Below are 18,213 nucleotides of genomic sequence, written 5' to 3'. Positions count from 1 at the left end.
CGGCCCCGGCTCTGCAGACTGGTGGTGCTGGGCATCCCTCCCTTGGTCCGGGTGTTTGGGTTTGCAGTTCTCCTAGCGCATTGCTAGCGTGAGGGCTGTCCGGTGCAACAAGAGAGGACTTGCTCTGTTGTCGGCTCCTGTTTGATGATGTTGTATGGTCGGCAATACTCTGTAGGCATTTAATGAGTTAATGCTAAATTAATGCTCAATGAGGAGCACGTGTCTTAAAAAGCTAAACTTAAAGAAATCTTTGATCCCATTTTCAGTCTTTATGGCGCTATGATGGCTTTTTACAACTTTTTGTTTTTCATTTGATTTTTAATTTTCAAAAGTTTCTACGTGCAGGATTAAGTGCTTTTCAGAGCTCTTGCAGTTCAGATGAATGCTATAGGAAAAAAATGTCAAAAACAACTCCGCTGTAGATAAAAAAGCCTTTTAAAATATGTATCTTTAGTTTGTTAGCATGTTTTGTGGTGATACTTCTGAGGAATTTGCATATTGCTGTTACATGTACAAAATGTGTTTTGGCTACAATCTTAACATGTAAGATTATAGTCAAAACATGTATCAAGTTATTTCTGTAGAAAATATATTTGAAAGTCTTTTTCTTTCAAGTCCCTAGTAAATGTTGTAAGGCAGTATGTACATGCTCAAATAGAGCTTTTATACAGATTCTATAATGTGCAAGAAGCTGAGATTGGTAATGGGTTGCTGGATGCAGAAATAGCATAATGGGAGGATACCAAAGCTTTTATAAGAGGATTTCTTCTGGAAATAGCTAGTAAAATGAAAAGCAAGAAAACAAATACAAATTAGTGAAGTGTGTGTGGGGAGGTGAAAAACACAGCTTTATATCGGAGAGTTTCATCTCTAAGAAAAAAGCTGGCTGAACCTCTTTGTTTTTTAACTGAGTTGAAGGGATAAAATATCACCATAGCTCTGTGATCTTAAGCTCACTTGAATATAACTTATTTGGAAATACCAAAGACTATAACATGAATGTTTAGAAACTTGCTCTCTGGGAAGGGCACAGTTCTGTTAGAACACTTTAAAATCCGCTTGCTGGAAGTAATCAGGATATTGTTATTTTTGAGCTGTATTTATTAGGGTGCATAGGTATATGCTTATTGTCCTTGTTTGAGAATATTGTTCAGAATATTCCATCTGTTTCGGTGAATTTACTTCAGAGGTAATCACAGACTCCTACAGCAAAGATAGTTGAAGATAGCGTTTGTGAAAATTTTAAATGGAATAAATGTGAATAGTTATTTATATTATGTAAAGATGAATGCTGCCACTGCTTGTTTTTACAGTGGAAGGTAGGGAAAAACTTCTTTTGCTACAGTTTCAGTAGAATTATATAACATGATGATGAAACGGTTTACTGAATTGGACTGTAAACCCAAATGGCCTCTAATCTTGTAAAGATGAACTCATTATGCTTAGTGGCATAGGTCAGGATAGAGTGCCAGTTGAAATGTTGGGTCTTGCACATCTACAAAGCTGAACGGTTTATCTGTAATGGAAGAAAGTTCTTACAAAACATAGCTGTTTTCTAAAATAAGCTAAACTGATAACTATGCATTTGTTTTGAATGCTTGTCAAATTTACCTTGAGTTGGCACAAGAGCTTCCCTGTGAACTTTTCACAGGATGCTTGTGCTTCCGCATGAAAACAAAGAAAATGTGAAAGGGCATTGTGTTCTTATTTTCTAAATAAATCTGACAGTTCACCTGGGTGAAAGTTGCACAGAAGGTGTCATTTTACAGGTGATCTGTCTGGGTTTTGCTCCTGATGACATGGCTTTTATTTGCCTTCCTTGAGCCTAGAGATAGTTCTGATATAGTCATAAGGTTAGCCAGATCAGAGAACTTATCCAGTTGAGAGCTCATGTGTTTTTTTAATTTCGTTTTTGTTTGTTGGCTAGCTAGTTTATACATGGTACCGTCTGATTGCATGGCCTAGTGGACACTTCTGTTGGGACAACAAAGGGAGTATGAATGTGCAAGGACAGTAGGGCACAGATCTGCCAGTTCCCAAAGTAGCACGCACCTAATTATACCTGTGTTATGATTCTGATTGTGAGATGCAGAAGTTGAATTACTCCTAACTATGTGTGCTGGTTTTGGCTGGGGTAGAGTTCATTTTCTTCATAGTAGATAGTATGGGGCTATGTTTTGGATTTGTGCTGAAAAGAGTGTTGATAATACGGGGATGTTTTCGTTATTGCTGAGCAGTGCTTACACAGAGTCAAGGCCTTTTCTGCTTCTCACACCACCCCACCAGCAGGTAGGCTGGGGGTGCACAAGAAGCTGGGAGGGGACACAGCCGGGACAGCTGGCCCCAACTGACCAAAGGGATAGATATTCCATACCATATGATGTCATGCTCAGCATGTAAAGCTGGGGAAAGAAGAAGGAAGGGGGGGACATTTGGAGTGGTGACGTTTGTCTTCCCAAGTAACCATTACGCATGATGGAACCCTGCTTTCCTGGAGATGGCTGAACACCTTCCTGCCCATGGGAAGGAGTGAATGAATTCCTTGTTTTGCTTTACTTGCGTGCGCAGCTTTTGCTTTACCTATTAAACTGTCTGTAACTCAGTTAAACTCACTGTAAAAGTGAGTTTTCTCACTTTTACTCTTCTGATTCTCTCCCCCATCCCACTGCAGGGGGGGGAGGAGGGGGCGGGTGAGCGAGTGGCTGTGTGGTGCTTAGTTGCTGGCTGGGGTTAAACCATGACACTGTGTTAGCGTGACTTAGGTTGGTACACTGCCGAGTGGAGATGTGATTATGGTATAATGAGCATACCTGGTAGATCCCATTTCCTTAATGGAATAGTAATAGGTTGTGTTTGCATAAAAATACTGCTTTGTGCAAGTGCACTTACTGAGAGGGCTGTACTGTGTGATTCTGATTGAGTACCATACCTAAGCAAGATAGGTGTACTAGTACAGCTTTTAAACTTAGTTCAGGATTAATAACTTTTTTTCTGGAACTGATTATTTTTTTAAAAAAAAACAAAACAACTTCTTACATACTTCTTAATCTTGAGTTTTAGGTGATTTCTTCACCTGCACTCTGTGAAATCTTGGTGTGAAAATTAATAGTAGATCGATTGCAGTAAAATGTTTAGAAATAAATGGTCCTTTCTGATTTTTTTCAGTTAAAGATAAAGCTAGGATCGTGTCCTAACATAGCAGTTAAAACTAGCTGGAAAAAGTAATTCCCTGGAAGACTCTTTTTCTTCTAAATCAGTAATGGAACTTCCTAGCTGTTATAAAGAAAGTTTGTAGCTTTGTGCAGTGGAACTGTGCCAGCAGCACTTAGGCTACACAGTTTTTATTGCAGTCTGAGAGTATATACAGTTAGATATTCTTCACCTTTTTGAACAGGCTAATCTAATTTTACTGCTATAAAGGAACACTTTGTTTCTGATCTTTCAGCTTTAACAACTTTTTTATTACGAATATCAAACTAGAAGTGAAAATGAAAAGTTTGACACACTAGGTCTCCAAAGTCACTTATTGTATCAAATAGACACCACCCTGAACCTGAAAGTGCAGGCTTTATGAATCACAAAGCAGTCTTTCCAAGCACTGTATAGTGTGTTTGAAAGTGAAGAAAATTGGGAGCCTCAAAAAAACCCAACTTTCTAAGAGCAGGGATTAAAAAAAACAAGAGGTTAAAAAAAAGACCCAAACCCACAGCTACTTCTTGTTTAATTTTTAATGCCAGTACCTGTGGTATTCTCACGCCTACATTTTTAGTAACATGGTTTAGTAAACAGGGGTTTTGGTTTCCTAAAACAGCCTTGTGTTTGCATTTTATAACGAATATGTAGTTGTCATCTCAGATTATGAATCTTTATAATATTCTACATAAACTGATTTTAATACAGCACATTTCTTTCAACTATTTCTTTTAGATTTTTTTTATTGATTGCTTGTCATGGCAACAGGAGGTGGTCCCTTTGAAGAAGGCATGAATGATCAGGGCTTGCCTAGCTGGAGCAATGAGAGCCTTGATGACCGGCTGAACAACACGGTATAACTAGTCTTATCTTTCAGTTGCCATTTTATGCTGTACGTTAAAATTACCAGGTAGATTCTGTTAGTGACAGGTAACAATGCAAAACCCTAAGCCTTGTCAGTACAGCTTTACAGGTAAGTATCTGCAAAACCAATAAAAATAATTGAGGTAGATGTAAGCAAGCAATGAGTGTATTTCAGAGGTTGTGAAGTCTGTAGATGTATTTATGGGAAGTGTTTTGGGTGAATAGCTGGACGCAAAAGCATTGTAGGTGTCATGAAAGTAAAAACTCTAATTTTAAAGGTTCTAAACTGCTGAAGAGTCTTCAGCAAAGAAGAAAAATACAATTTTAGCTTCATTTGAAATTAATTTAATGCATTGTAGGATTAAATGGTTTTGAAATTTCCTGACAAGCTATTTTTAATTTATGCAGTGGAGAAAATTATATTTTGTAATATGACGTTTGCTCTGGAAAACTTAGTGTATATTTTGATACCGCTTTTCGTTTTTACTTATAAAATGGAAGTAAACGCTCTTTCACTCAATTCAAACATTTACTTTTTATCTGTGCGGATAATAAATACGATCTTTTTCTTCCCTCTTCACTCCCCTTAAGGACTGGGGAAGTCAACAGAAGAAAGCAAACAGATCTTCAGAAAAAAACAAGAAAAAGCTTGGTGGGGAAGCTGAAACGAGGCTTACTAATGATATATCTCCAGAATCCTCACCTGGAATGGGACGACGGAAGACCAGAACTCCTCATAGTTTTCCTCATGCTCGATACATGACCCAGATGTCTGTTCCAGAACAGGCTGAACTGGAAAGGCTTAAACAAAGAATAAACTTCAGTGATCTGGATCAGGTTTGTGTGAATACTAGCTCCCACTATAAATGTGACTACAAAATCTATTCAGCTATCTCTTAATAATTTGGCAGATAAATAAAGTTTTCATAAGTAATTAAGGTTAAAAAAAAAAAGCTTATAGGTACCGTGGGAGCCAAATCAAAATTCTCATTTTGAAATGGAGAAAATTATGGGAAGTTCAGGACCATGGCTTTCCTATGCTTGAGAGTATGCTAACTGTCTTCACTTTCTTCCTCTCAGTCATGAACAAATTCCTGTGTCTTCAAGTCAGTATTTCTTACTCATCATACTTGTCTGCCACTTGAAAGTATCTGTTACCTTATTTTGAAAGTCTGTTCTTGAAGTGCCAGTTTGTGATTCTGAACATTGTTAATCCTTGTGGATTAAGCAGAAGAGTAGCATTAAAAACTGCTCCTCAGTAGAGTGTAGAGAAATGTATGGCACAAATTCTTGAGCCATAGCTGCTTCTTTGGGAATATGACACATTCATCCTTCCCTTGTCCAAAACAATGCATTAATTTGTGCTAACAGTTTCAGAATAGAGGCTTGTTAATCTTTGCCAAAGTTTGTTGTTAACTTGTTTGGGTTGTGAAGATTCTTTCAAATGCGATTCATTGCTTTGACTTAGAACATAAAGACTGGGCATAACTTCCTCCCCAAATGTATGTTACGGCAACAACTTGCTATTCAGAAGGTTCTAAAGAAAAGCTGAAGTTATGAGGTATCGTATTCTGCAAGTCAATATGTTGCTTTTTTATTATTGTTATTCTCTCAAATGTACCTGAGGAAGTAGGTTGCCTTTCACTATAGCAAAAGGTGGAGGCCACAGCAAGTTCTGGGGAACTGCAGAACCCTTTTGCTTCTCAGCTGTTCTGGGAGGGTGGGCTTGCTTTCTGAAAACTACATGGCAGAAATCACTGGCGCTGTCTTTAGCTTTTGGCTAGTAAGTGGCTAATAAAGTAACTTTAAAATCAGTCTAATAATACTGCAGAACTGGTAATCCAAGCAGTGAAACTAATCAGTGTTGAGAATATACTGGAGGAAAAAAATAAAGCAATTGTTCTTTTGTTTGTTTGTTTTTAGAGAAGCATTGGAAGTGATTCTCAAGGCAGGGCAACGGCTGCTAACAACAAACGTCAACTTAATGAAAACAAAAAACCATTCAACTTCCTGTCACTGCAGATAAACACTAACAAAAGCAAAGATCCTGCCTCAGGTTCCCAAAAAAAGGAGAGTGGGGTATCAGTGCAATGTAAAGAGTTGTTTGGAGCTGCTCTAAGCAAGGATTTCTTGCAAAATTGTCAAGTCTCTGCTCAAGAAGATGGAAGGGGAGAACTAGCTTTGGATAGTAGTCAGGTATTTACATAGCCTATAAAGTCTACAGAATATTGACTCTTAGAAAGGTTTTAATTACCTTGTTACTTTTCAGTGCGTCTTTCTAAATTTCTGAAAAGTGTAACTGTTAAATCTATTGGAAGTGCTTATCTTCCCACTGTTTTAAAAGGCAACTTGAGGAAAATGTGAAACCAAGCTTAATCATGTGTTGTTCTTTAGGAATCTGCTTATTGGTAACAGAAGTAGTATTAATTTTCATCTTAGAGATTGGTTCTCACACAGTTCCAGAAAATACTCTTAACAGTTTAATATTTTCATATGTTAATGAGCTCATTCTGTTTTAGCCGATGTCGACAGAAGCCCCGTGCTTCAGCCTTGCAGCTTCACGCATGCGTAAATCTATCCTTACAAAAGCTGTTGACTTTTAACCACTTGCAGAAGTGTACTTATAGGATTGAAAGTACTAGTATGTCACCCCTTTAATTACTACTCTGCTGTTGCTATCACCATGTCTTGTGCATTAAATACGTTAAAGCTGTAGCTGAATGCATTCAGTAATTTCAGTGTCTTTACAGATTGTGAGCAGACTAGTTCAAATTCGCGACTATATTGCTAAGGCCAGCTCCATGCGGGATGATCTTGTAGAGAAAAATGAAAGATCGGCCAATGTTGAGCGTTTATCACACCTTATAGATCACCTTAAAGAGCAGGAGAAATCCTATCTGAAATTTTTGCAAAAGATGCTTGTAAGTTTGAGAACATAATATATTTGTTTCTGCACTGTAAGCTTTTTTAGGAGTTGATCATTGATGTTTTGATCGTGCTACTGGGGGTGTTGGTTTTGATATGTAGCTTCCATAATTCATTTTTACTGCCCCCTTATATAGCTTTTGATTTATGCCAATGAAATATTTCAGGCTAGAGAAAATGAGGAGGATGATGTTCGGACTATAGATTCAGCTGTGGGATCTGGTTCTGTAGGTGAGAGCACATCGCTAAACATTGATGTGCAGTCTGAGGCTTCAGATACCACGGTAAGCTGCCTTTTAGTAATTAAGGTGCTAGAAATGAAGACTGTTTTGTTTTTGTCGTGATTGTTGTGATAGTGTCATAATCTGCAGTTCAATTAAAAAATAGTAAATCCCCAAACACTCTGTTCAGGAGTTGTTCATGCATGCGTGGATATTTTTTTAATTTTTTTTTAGGGGGGGTGGAATTAATGATTCTTTTACAACAACAATGTATCTTGATTAGTTTCTTAAAATATTTAGTCTTTCTTCAAAGTAGAATGAAGTGTTAGAAGTTTACTTTGGCAGAGCATGCACTAGATTGATGTAGGAAGGAATAGTTCTCTATACTATTTTTCATCTATTTTTGTATCTGTTAGTGGGGAAAACTTGCTGGTGTTGGGTGAGGAGAGGGTTAGAAATGAGTCATTAGTGGGCCGTTGCCCAAGCATCTTTCTAATAATGAAGTATTGACGTAACACAGAAGTTTCTCGCCTTTTTTTGAGATGAGCACCTTTTAGAAAACGTGTTCTGAATTTAGTTCTGAGATATACAGACAATCTTCCTTCCTATTCATAAAAGCTTTTATATTAATGTGGTAAACAATTCTTGTAGTAGATACAAAAGCATTTTAATAACAACTTAGGTTTTACGTCTTCCAATGCTACTATACTGAGGAAAAGTACTAGAGAGCTGGTATTCTTTTAGCCAGTTACTACTCTGAATGTTGTACAGATGAGGAGAATTTACATGCTTAGAAGTAAAACAGTAGTTAATCACAAAAACTTCTTAATGTTTTATTTTTAGCTTTGTAAGAACTCTTTCTGTCCCTATAAAGAAATAAAATGATAGATGTGAAAGGTGTACTTTTACCTTAAAAAAAAATATTGAAAAATGCAGAAAAAGCAGTACGGTTTTTAAGTATGCGTGTAAACTTGCATTTTTCTTCGTCTTTGCAAAATGGGTTTTAGTTTTATGTTTGGCTCTTCATTTTGCATCTAATTTCTCTTTACATGCAGCTTGAATGTATTACATGCAGAATGAATACTTCTATTCTTACAAGGTTGATTGCTATATGGAGCCTTATTGTTATGAAAATTCTAAGAATGACTAAAAATGTATTTGCTCTTTAGTAGATTTTGTTTTATAGTAGTTTTCATTATTTGACAAGATACAAGTGGGTAGGTTTGTAACTTAAAAATGCATGCTAAGTTGGAGCACATGTTCAAAATCTAACATACTAAACTATTTAATAAAGGAGGTATCTTTTAGTTTGAGCATTCGGCCCCGCATTGAGGACAAACTAGGGAATTCAGCTTCACAAGAACAGGTTACAGACATTGATGTTACAGCAAGCCCTAAAGGGAAAAGTGACAGAGCTGCTGTGAATGCCAGGGAAATCTGGCCTTGTAGGATTAATAGCCAAGAACATGGATTGCCTTCAAAGGTACACTTCAAAATATTATTTTAGCCTCAAATAGGGTTTATAAACGCTGATCTTTATTTATTTTTTTCCCCTCCTGTTAACTGCTTCAGATGTATTTGTTACTTACAGTGAATGTTCCCATTTGGCCTGCTTATCTGTATCCAGATGTCTTTTCATTGAATGAATCTTCTCTGCCTAGAGTTTTTTTTCTTTGAATAGAGATGTTTGACAACTTTCTCTTCTGAAGTGTCAACATTGACAGAGAAAGTACTACATGTAATGCTGTACAGCAGGTGTTCTGATTTTATGTAGGTGATCCTTCCAGTTTTGCTGTTCTCTTTCTGGGAAAACATATTGTAAATATGACTTTCAGACACTTGTCATGTTTACACCAATAGTCTGCCAATGCAACTCTAAGCTAGTACTATACAGAGAAAATAAATTAGAGAATAGTAGCCTTAACTTGTTCCACAGATGTTTTTGTATAGCTGTTTATATAAATATTTGATTGGAAGGGGGAAGACTAAGGGGCTTGGAGTCTAAAACTTCTTTTGTTATCTGTTACTGGCTTTGTCTCTTACTCTGATTTTAAAAAAAAAAAAGTCTAAGTTGGATTTTTTTTTATAAAATAAAAGGCTTAAATGTCTTGTCAAGCTTAGTCTAAATGTAGAACTAAGCTTGACAAATTTGTTATGTGATTTCAATGAACTCTGGTACTCAATCTGGAACTCAATCTGGTACTTTAGACAAAGTTTGGATTATTTAATAGGTGAGCGAGACTGAGACGCATCCCCTTTTTCCCTTTCTTCCCCTCGTTCCTTCCTGTGTTGATTTTGTTGTGTACTCTTATTTTGCCTCTACTCTCCTTTTTATATACAAGATGAAAATTTAACAGGAATGATCAGTGTCAGTTCCAGTACATGTTTTAGTGACACTTCTTTGAGAAGTTTAGAATTCTGGATGTGTTCTCCTTTCTCTGCTGGAAACTTGAGCATTCCTGGGCACCCAGAACTAGTTAATAAGATGCCTGCTTCTATTCTGACATTTGGTGTAGAATTTTTGGATTGAGATAATTTTGTACTACAGGAACTCAGCACTATGTGGAGATATGATGATACTTTTAAGTTAGTAATGTTCTTTTTAAATACTTGTCAACTCCTAACAAAAAGGAGGCAAATTTTCATCTGCAGAGTGCAATAATCCAACTTCAAACAGGATCAGGATCTTAACTGTGGATGTCTTATTAAAATACTTAATTTGCTGACAATCCTTGAATAAAAGTTTTGAGGCAAATCTCCAGCTTTTAATTAGGATAGAATGAAGAAAATAACTTAGTTTTAATATATTTTAACTGTCCAGCATGCTTTCATTCCTTCAGATCTATTTCCACGTATTTGAAAATATGGTATAGAGGGGGTTCTGTGCATGTTTTTGTTTTGAAATCGGTTTACCTAAATCTGGTCTATTCTAGCATCTATAGCATAAATACAGCAAACTAAACACATTACAGGTTAGAGAAGAATAACTGCCCAAAACATTCTGCTGAAAATTTAGAGATTTTAGGCCAGTAAATCAATCTAAATCTTGTATTATATGTAGCTCCATGATACTATGTCTTACCTTGCTTAGCTTTGCCAGTCTTATAGCTTAATGCCCTCCTTTATGATTCAAAAGACAGAGGGATGCTTGGGTTAGTCTTTGGGACACATTAGGGTGGCTGACCGGATTTCTAAAGAAAACTTAACCCCCAGGAGTGGTAAGCATGTCTTGGTGGTACAGGCTTCTCCCTACTGGATGCCTAAAATTTTTAGGCTGAAAAGGACTACCGGAAAGGTGAAGCCGTTTCATTTTCACCGTTTTACACTAACCAGGCTGTTTGATTCTATTAAAGTCCTGCTTGTTTTGACACTTCTGTCACTAGTACTCAACAAATAAATTGTCATGATTATTGTAGTGTTCTTCCATATCTTGCAGGCCAGAGATCCTCAACAGGAAGCTAAAGAGGAGTTGGAGAACTTGAAGAAGCAGCATGATTTATTGAAAAGGATGCTACAACAGCAGGAGCAATTGAAGGCTCTTCAAGGAAGACAGGCAGCTCTTCTTGCTTTGCAGCATAAAGCAGAGCAAGCAATTGCTGTCATGGATGATTCTGGTATGTGCAGTGATGGTATCTTTGATAGCATGTTAGCATGCTGTTTGAATGATTAAAGCTGGAATTATGGAATACACATTAAAAAACTTTTTTTTATAATGCACTTTTTAAAAATTTGACTGCAAGGCTTCTATTTCTGAGAAGAGTTGACAATGTAACATTGTAAAAAGATGTCAGTTAAAAACCACACAGCTGATTTCTGTAGTTTACTTGTAAAATCCTAAAAGTGTGGGGTTTTCTCCTGAGAATTGGACTACCATGTCAAACCACCACCCCCTTTGGTGGGTTGATGGAAAGCAACTTTGTTGTTTTCGAGGTCTGACCTTTTTAGCAAAACACAGAACAGACTTATAAAGACTTTTTGTATGGCTCTTCACAAAGGAGCTGTGAGTTGGCTTGTTAGTATTTCTGTAATGGAAGTAACCTTTAAAGAGTAAAGCTGGTGGAAAGAACACAACATTAAAAATAATTACTGTATTTTAAGAGGTGCAGTATATTGATGTTCTTGTTAAACCAAACATTTTCATCAAATAGCCTTTATTTCATCTCTGTGGAAAAGTATTTATATTTTTTCCTCCTTCTTCTGTACGCCCAGTTGTAACAGAGACTACAGGTAGTGTTTCAGGAGTAAGCCTTACATCAGAACTGAACGAAGAATTGAATGACTTAATTCAGCGCTTTCACAACCAACTTCATGATTCTCAGGTCAGTCCTTGGATTGCACTCTATAAGTTTTGCCATTGTCCGTTTTTCTTATTCTTTTGAACAGTGCAGTTAAATGTTTGTCTTGCTTATTTGTGTGCATTTGCTAGTGGAGTAATTAGGGTTCCCCCAAACTTGAAAGCTCAGCGTCTTTGTGTTCTTAAGAGTTATGAGGTGACTGATCTATTCTTTCTGCCTCAGTTTTCCATGAAAGTCCAGAGAAGTAGTTTCTATATTGCAGTATAATTATATATTAACTCAATATATATTTGGGATATCATGAGGGTGTCTTCAGTATCAGTTTCCCTTTATAATGTTCTTTGTTCTTGTGTTGAGCCTAGCAAGCCTATAAGAGGGCTTTGTTTCTTACAATTTATTTGGCTTTTTTCATGGTACTCTGAATAAAATGAAATTACTCTTTTTAGACACAGTCTGTGCCAGACAACAGAAGGCAAGCAGAAAGTCTTTCACTTACCAGAGAGATTTCACAAAGCAGAAACTCTTCAATGACTGAACACCTGTCTGATGAGAAGGCGCAGCTTTTTAACAAGATGCGAATGTTGCAGGGTAAAAAGCAAAAAATGGACAAACTGTTAGGAGAACTTCATACGCTTCGTGACCAACATCTAAATAACTCCTCCTGTAAGTAAATATGGGCAGAATTGTATCTTTTCAAGAACACAATGTTTTTTTAATGTGCATGTTTGTAACATGGTCTTTCAACTTAATGAAAATGTAGGTGATAAAGCTGTGCTGGGGTAATACTATGTAAATGGTTTTTAATGCTGTATAAGTTTCTGGCTTAATGGAGAGCTCTGCAAGTAATGATGAGTGGTTTTGCTAGTATCACTTTGGTTTATAACATTATCAAAGTTGACTAATGTGAGGATGTGATGATGGGATTTTTTTCTTCAAGGATTGTCTGTGACACATCTGACTTGTGGAGTGTACCACATGAACTTGAACTTTCTGTATTTTTATCACAGTATGTCTGTATTTATGTACTTGGCACTTCAGATGTTAGTAGCTATATGGCATTATGGGGTTTGCTTGCCTGCTGTCAAAAGACTTTCTCATGCACTACTTGCAGAGACTTTGATCATATGGCCATACCGTAGACCATACTTAACTGTCTGAATGGACTAGAGTTTTGGCCTGTTCCTTAGATGGGTTTTTCTTCTTAAAGTCTTGATGTGGGCCTACTTGCTGCTATCACTTTCTATTTCTAGAAATACTTTTGTGCTGGCGAAGTTTGTCCTATAGCTGGAAATTTCTGAGGGGTGATCACAGCGTATTCTGGTTTACATTAAAAAATGAGGCACTTGAAGCATGCTCCTGGAGAGTTAATACTTACATTACTATACCCCCCGTCTTTCTACATGTACTTAATGCATGTAGTATGAACATACCTGGATATGATTTCATGTAGCTGGAAAAAGCAAACATCGTATCTCACATTTACGTTCTACAGCATATGGACAAAAGAGCTTAGCAGAGGAAAAATATCGATAGGATTTTTTCTTTTTTACCATGTTGAAATGTTAAATTTCAAAAAAAGCAATTCAGCCGTAAATAAACCATTAAAATAACCCTTTGGGCAGATTCACAGCATGAACGCTTCCATTTCTGAAGTTCAATAAAGCTAAAAGAAACTGACTGGAGTCTTGTTTACCAAAGCTACTTATTACTCTCTGCCTATTGGCAGTGCATGCCATGAAACTTAAGACAAAAGCTTTTATTCTTCTAAGGAAAGTTATTAACTGCTGTTTTGTATGTTGGTAATATCTTCTGTAGTTACATTTTAATATAATTCAGTTAAGCAGGTTGCTTTTTACAAGTTGTTCTTACGAGCTTTATTTCTTTTCTGTAGTTTTTCCTGCTTCAGGTTCTCCTCAAAGAAGTATTGATCAAAGAAGTACAACTTCAGCTGCTTCTGGTCCTGTAGGCATAGTAACTGTTGTCAATGGCGAATCAAATAGCCTGGCATCTGCTCCCTATCCTCCTGATTCCCAAGTTTCTCAGAATGAGAGTGAAGAGGATGACAATCTAAATCCAACAGAAAAGCTTCAGTAAAAGTTCTTTAATTTTTTTCATAATGTGCTTTAGTGATTTTGAGTGTTACTTTTTTAATAAGTTCTGTGTTAAGAAACCATTTCATATTCTAATCTACTTGATTTAGTGTTATAGACCATTTAGTAAATGGTCCAAGACAGTTAAATGAGTCAGAGCTTCAAGCAGAAGGAAAATGGCAGTAAACTTTAAGAACTAAATTATATATATTTTTTCAACTCTACATAGATTTGATTACTATGACAAAACACATAGCATATTCTTTTTTTCTCCTCAGGAAACTAAATGAAGTTCGTAAGAGGCTGAATGAGTTACGCGAGTTAGTTCACTACTATGAGCAAACATCTGATATGATGACAGATGCTGTGAACGAAAACACTAAGGAAGAGGAAGAAACAGAAGAATCGGAAAGTGATTCTGAACGTGAGGATCCACAGCCTGTTACAAATATTAGGTTGTCATATCTTTTGTTATCTTTGTAGCTAGGTTGTTACAGGTTTCCTGAAGCAATACATTATTTCAGTCAACCAGAAGTAAATTAATTCTGTGATTACATTAACTTTCCAAAATTTTTAATTTGAAGTAGCTTTCTTATACAGATGATTAATAATGATCTTGTGCTTGGTAACTTAGTTGTATAGCAAATGTAGATTAGGTTGGAAATTTAGAAAATCACTATAAGAGACTTCAAAATCTGTAATTCCTTTGGGTTTAAGCACTGAATTATGTGTATGGAATTCCACTAGAAGGTTAACAGGCCTAGACTAGAGAATTAGAATAAAAACAAACTTCAGTTTAGAGAGGCATTTAGAGCTATAGACTAACAGGGCAACTGTGTGCATCGAGGATCTTCACTGTGCAGAAATTAATACTAATTTAGCTATGAATCATATAAAGCTTCTATAATATAGACATATACCTTGAAAGCCTCTTGGATTGTTGTAGACCTAGCAGTTGATAATTCATAGCTGCTTCTGATTGCTTAAAAAAATAAAAAAATCTGTTGGAGAGATGGATATTGAGAAATTCCAAATGTCTGGACTGATTTTATATGGGGTTGAGGGTTGGTTTGTTTTAAAAGGGTCAGGACACATTCCCATAAAAGCCAGTTAATAAAATGGCTGAAGTAAAATTCCATTGATACCAGTTCTCAAAAAGTTAACATGAGTAATGCATTTTACCCTAGAAACCCTCAAGGGATCGGTAGTTGGAGTGAAATAAATAGCAATTCAAATGTACAGTGTGGAACTAATAACAGAGATGGAAGACATCTTAATACAGACTGTGAAATAAATAACCGATCTGCTGCTAATATAAGGACTCTAAAAATGTCTTCTACTCTAGGTATGTTCTAAAATCTTCTATAATTTTAAGTCTTAGTGCAAACAATTCTGATAGCTGCACAGAATTTGGAGGACCTTGTTTGATGAGCAAAATGTTCAAGAGTCTAATCATTAAGCTGATCTTTTTCTAATGTCCAGTAATTACAGTGGACTTCAGAAGTTCAATAATGTGTTATTGGTACTGTTTTGTTTCCTCCTCTCCCCGCCTCCAGACTGTCATAATAGGGAGGATGACAAAGATATCGACCTACCCCAAGGTGAAGATGATGAAGTGGAAGAAGATCGAGTTAGTGAAGATTCCGTATCTAGTCACAGAAGCAGCCTGGGTGATGCTGCTGGAGACGCTGAGTTTGAGCAGAAGATCAATAGGCTTATAGCTGCAAAACAGAAACTTAGACAGTTACAAAACCTTGCTGCTATGGTGCAGGTATTTTATGAATATAAATCTGTGTACAAAAATGTAGCATTTGTTATTTCACGTAATGTATAACTTTTAATAGGGAAAAACACTCTGCTTAGTGTAACATTTAAAATGCTCATTTTTAGGCTGGGAAAAAGAGATACCGTTTGATTTTTATTTTTTTTTCTGAAGTCGAGGGTGGTACTTCTGAAGTTCAAATCTGGAATTTTCTTGGGGATGCTAATCTAACAGAAGAATGGCCTTAATATTTAACCTTAGCACTGGATTACAAAATATGAACCAAGAAGTTTAGTATTTTTTTAAATAATATTGATCTACATTTTTAAGCTTATAATGAATATTCATCAGTTTTAGTTTTTTGAATCTAGAGTTTTGCAACATCATTCAGTCAGTGAGGAAAAATTGTTTTCGATTAAAATCTTCAGATGTTGCAACATGCTTGAGTTGGGGTTATTTGCTTTGGGGTTGGGGGAATGTTTCTGGGTTTTTTGTTTTTTAGAATCTTGAGGGCCACCTATGAATTGCCAGTGGTTTTAATTTAGAATATCTTATGCGAATTTAGTGATATTTATTAAAACCATATTTTCATGAATCTAATGTCCCTACACAATGCTCACATTTGAGCATCATCTAATGTAATGTCTGCATACTTGAATACACACAGGTGTATCAGAAATGTGAAGGCTTTACGTGAGAACTCTAAAATCAATCTCATTTAGAACATACGTTTTACAATAGCAACAGTATAAACACTATATTGTTATTTCAAGATTATACTGCTATCAAAAATTTCTCAGCATATGGATCAGGCTTGTTTTTTATCATCACTATAGAGATGTTAACTGTATAGTGGTATAAATCAGAATTAGAGATGATACAGCAGCTTCCGTAATAAATAACCTAATTAAAGGCATGTCTTCAATCTTTCCTTCATATTTACAAGGCTTGTATCTGTATGTACTCAGTAATGGTACCTGTAGGTCTGCGTAGCTGTGTCATACTTAGTCACTGATGATGATGCCTCCTTCAGCAGGTTCTGTATTAAGAACAATCATGTTGGAAAACAAAAGAAGCAGTGGCTACAGCTTTAATATTTTCAATTTGAGAACTGGAAATAATGATGAAAATAAGAAAAGTGGAATAGAGAACCATGTAGAAGACTGTTTCTAAAGTATTTCAGATTAAACTTTCAAGAGTAGTTTTGGTTTTATTTTAAGCTGTTAATAGTAATATTTAACTTCGTGACTACAGTAACTAAGCAATCTTGTTCACCTCAGTCTCCTATTCCTCTTTTTGCCTCCTCCTTTGTTTCTTGATATGCCTGTGTGTTTCTCTCTGCTCAGTCATAGGCATAAAATACAATTCAAGTGGTTTATGCTTCCAGAATGAGACAAGTTATCCTGCATTTATAGTGGAATTTTCAATAGTGTGAGCTATATAACTTTAAATTCTCTCATTAACTTAATTTATCTTAAAGTCATGATGCCCTGAAGGTGATGACTTCTCAGTTTATGATGTGAACTGAAGCTGTCAGACTGTTTAGTTTTAAAGAATTAGTTTGACAAACTAAACTTGTTACATTTTATGTATCAACTTGAAAATAGTCTAACCACCTTTCTGACATCCTTATAGGATGATGATCCAGAACCTCAAGTAGCAATTGCAAATGCATCTAATACTGGTGACTTGTTTTTGGGTGAGATGGAAGAGACAAAGCAACAACCAAACAACGTCCGAGCTAGTACCAACAAGTTACAAAAAGATGTAGGACTGAATGAAAAAGCAAGGTATGCCTTTCTCAAAGGATAGTAGAGTCAAGCTTTAGGCAACTTCTTGCCAGATAATATGCGGATAACTTATTTACACAGAGAGAAGTTCTATGAAGCTAAACTTCAGCAGCAGCAACGGGAGCTTAAGCAGTTACAAGAAGAAAGACGAAAACTCATTGAAATTCAAGAAAAAATTCAAGTGTTACAGAAAGCTTGTCCTGACCTTCAAGTAGGTAGAATGTATTTCTTCGCTTTCTTAAGCAGTTGAGCAATGAAACATAAAATATCTTTCACAACATTTTTTTTCACTATAAAAATTGGAAAAAACTTTAAATTGGTAATACTTGTATACTGTAAGCAGCTGGACTTCTAAGCCTAAAGAGCAGCTCTGGTTATCTCATTCCACTGTAGGTTCTTGCTCAGTGATTGCTGTATCAAGCTCTAATTTCACCGTAGTTTGCCCTCCGAAGCCTTGATTTAAAGTCTTCAGAGATAGAGAACCTTCTATCTTATTTTTAGCCTGAAATTTGTCTGTCCATACCTGCTAGTCACTGCATCTTCACTCCTCTTAGTAGTCATTTACAGGGTCTGGTATTTTGAAACAATATTGTGTCTTGTAAGCATGATCAACACTTGTTGTATTCAAACTTAACTACACAGTACTCTACTGTTTCTCATACTCTTTGAAGATGAACTTTTTTCTATGAAGTGAGTAGTAAATTATCAATACTGTACATCTACAGCATTATATATGTGGTGGGTTGACCCTGGCTGGATGCCAGGTGCCCACCAAAGCCACTCTGTCACTCCCCCTCCTCAACTGGACCTGGAGAGAGAAAAATATAATGAAAGGCTCGTGGGTTGAGATAAGAACAGGGAGAGATTACTCAGCAACTACTGTCATGGGCAAAACAGACTCACCTTGGGGAAAATTAGTTTAATTTATTACCAATCAAAACCAAGTAGGATAATGAGGGGGAAAAAAAAATCTTAAAACACCTTTCCCCCACACCTTCCTTCTTCCCAGGCTTAACTTTAGTCCCAAATTCTCTACCTCCTCCCCACCCAGTGTCGCGGGGGAGGGGGAATGGG

The 18,213-nt window shown here is 36.3% G+C and overlaps 1 protein-coding gene across 3 annotated transcripts in view; it reads left to right on the top strand.

The window, feature by feature from the left end:
- Positions 1–3,939: 3,939 nt before the first annotated feature.
- Positions 3,940–18,213, top strand: part of PCM1 (pericentriolar material 1) — a 41,673-nt gene continuing 27,399 nt past the window's right edge. For 2 of the 3 annotated variants that reach the window (XM_009335123.1, XM_009335122.1), the window contains exons 1-12: positions 3,940–4,046; positions 4,648–4,893; positions 5,980–6,252; positions 10,639–10,816; positions 11,412–11,521; positions 11,944–12,160; positions 13,389–13,587; positions 13,866–14,042; positions 14,775–14,932; positions 15,144–15,358; positions 16,985–17,139; positions 17,221–17,350. In XM_009335123.1, coding sequence (XP_009333398.1) covers positions 3,951–4,046; positions 4,648–4,893; positions 5,980–6,252; positions 10,639–10,816; positions 11,412–11,521; positions 11,944–12,160; positions 13,389–13,587; positions 13,866–14,042; positions 14,775–14,932; positions 15,144–15,358; positions 16,985–17,139; positions 17,221–17,350 — 2,154 coding nt within the window. In that variant the 5' untranslated portion in view covers positions 3,940–3,950. Of the gene's footprint in view, positions 4,047–4,647; positions 4,894–5,979; positions 6,253–6,806; positions 6,978–7,148; positions 7,266–10,638; positions 10,817–11,411; positions 11,522–11,943; positions 12,161–13,388; positions 13,588–13,865; positions 14,043–14,774; positions 14,933–15,143; positions 15,359–16,984; positions 17,140–17,220; positions 17,351–18,213 lie in introns of all 3 variants that reach the window. The other variant, XM_009335121.1, reaches the window with a different exon arrangement.

Source organism: Pygoscelis adeliae, unplaced genomic scaffold (assembly GCF_000699105.1).
Source record: "Pygoscelis adeliae isolate BGI_AS28 unplaced genomic scaffold, ASM69910v1 Scaffold21, whole genome shotgun sequence".
Lineage (NCBI taxonomy): Eukaryota > Metazoa > Chordata > Aves > Sphenisciformes > Spheniscidae > Pygoscelis > Pygoscelis adeliae.
The sequence above is the reverse complement of the archived record's forward strand: the minus strand, read 5'-3'. Positions and strand labels throughout refer to the sequence as shown.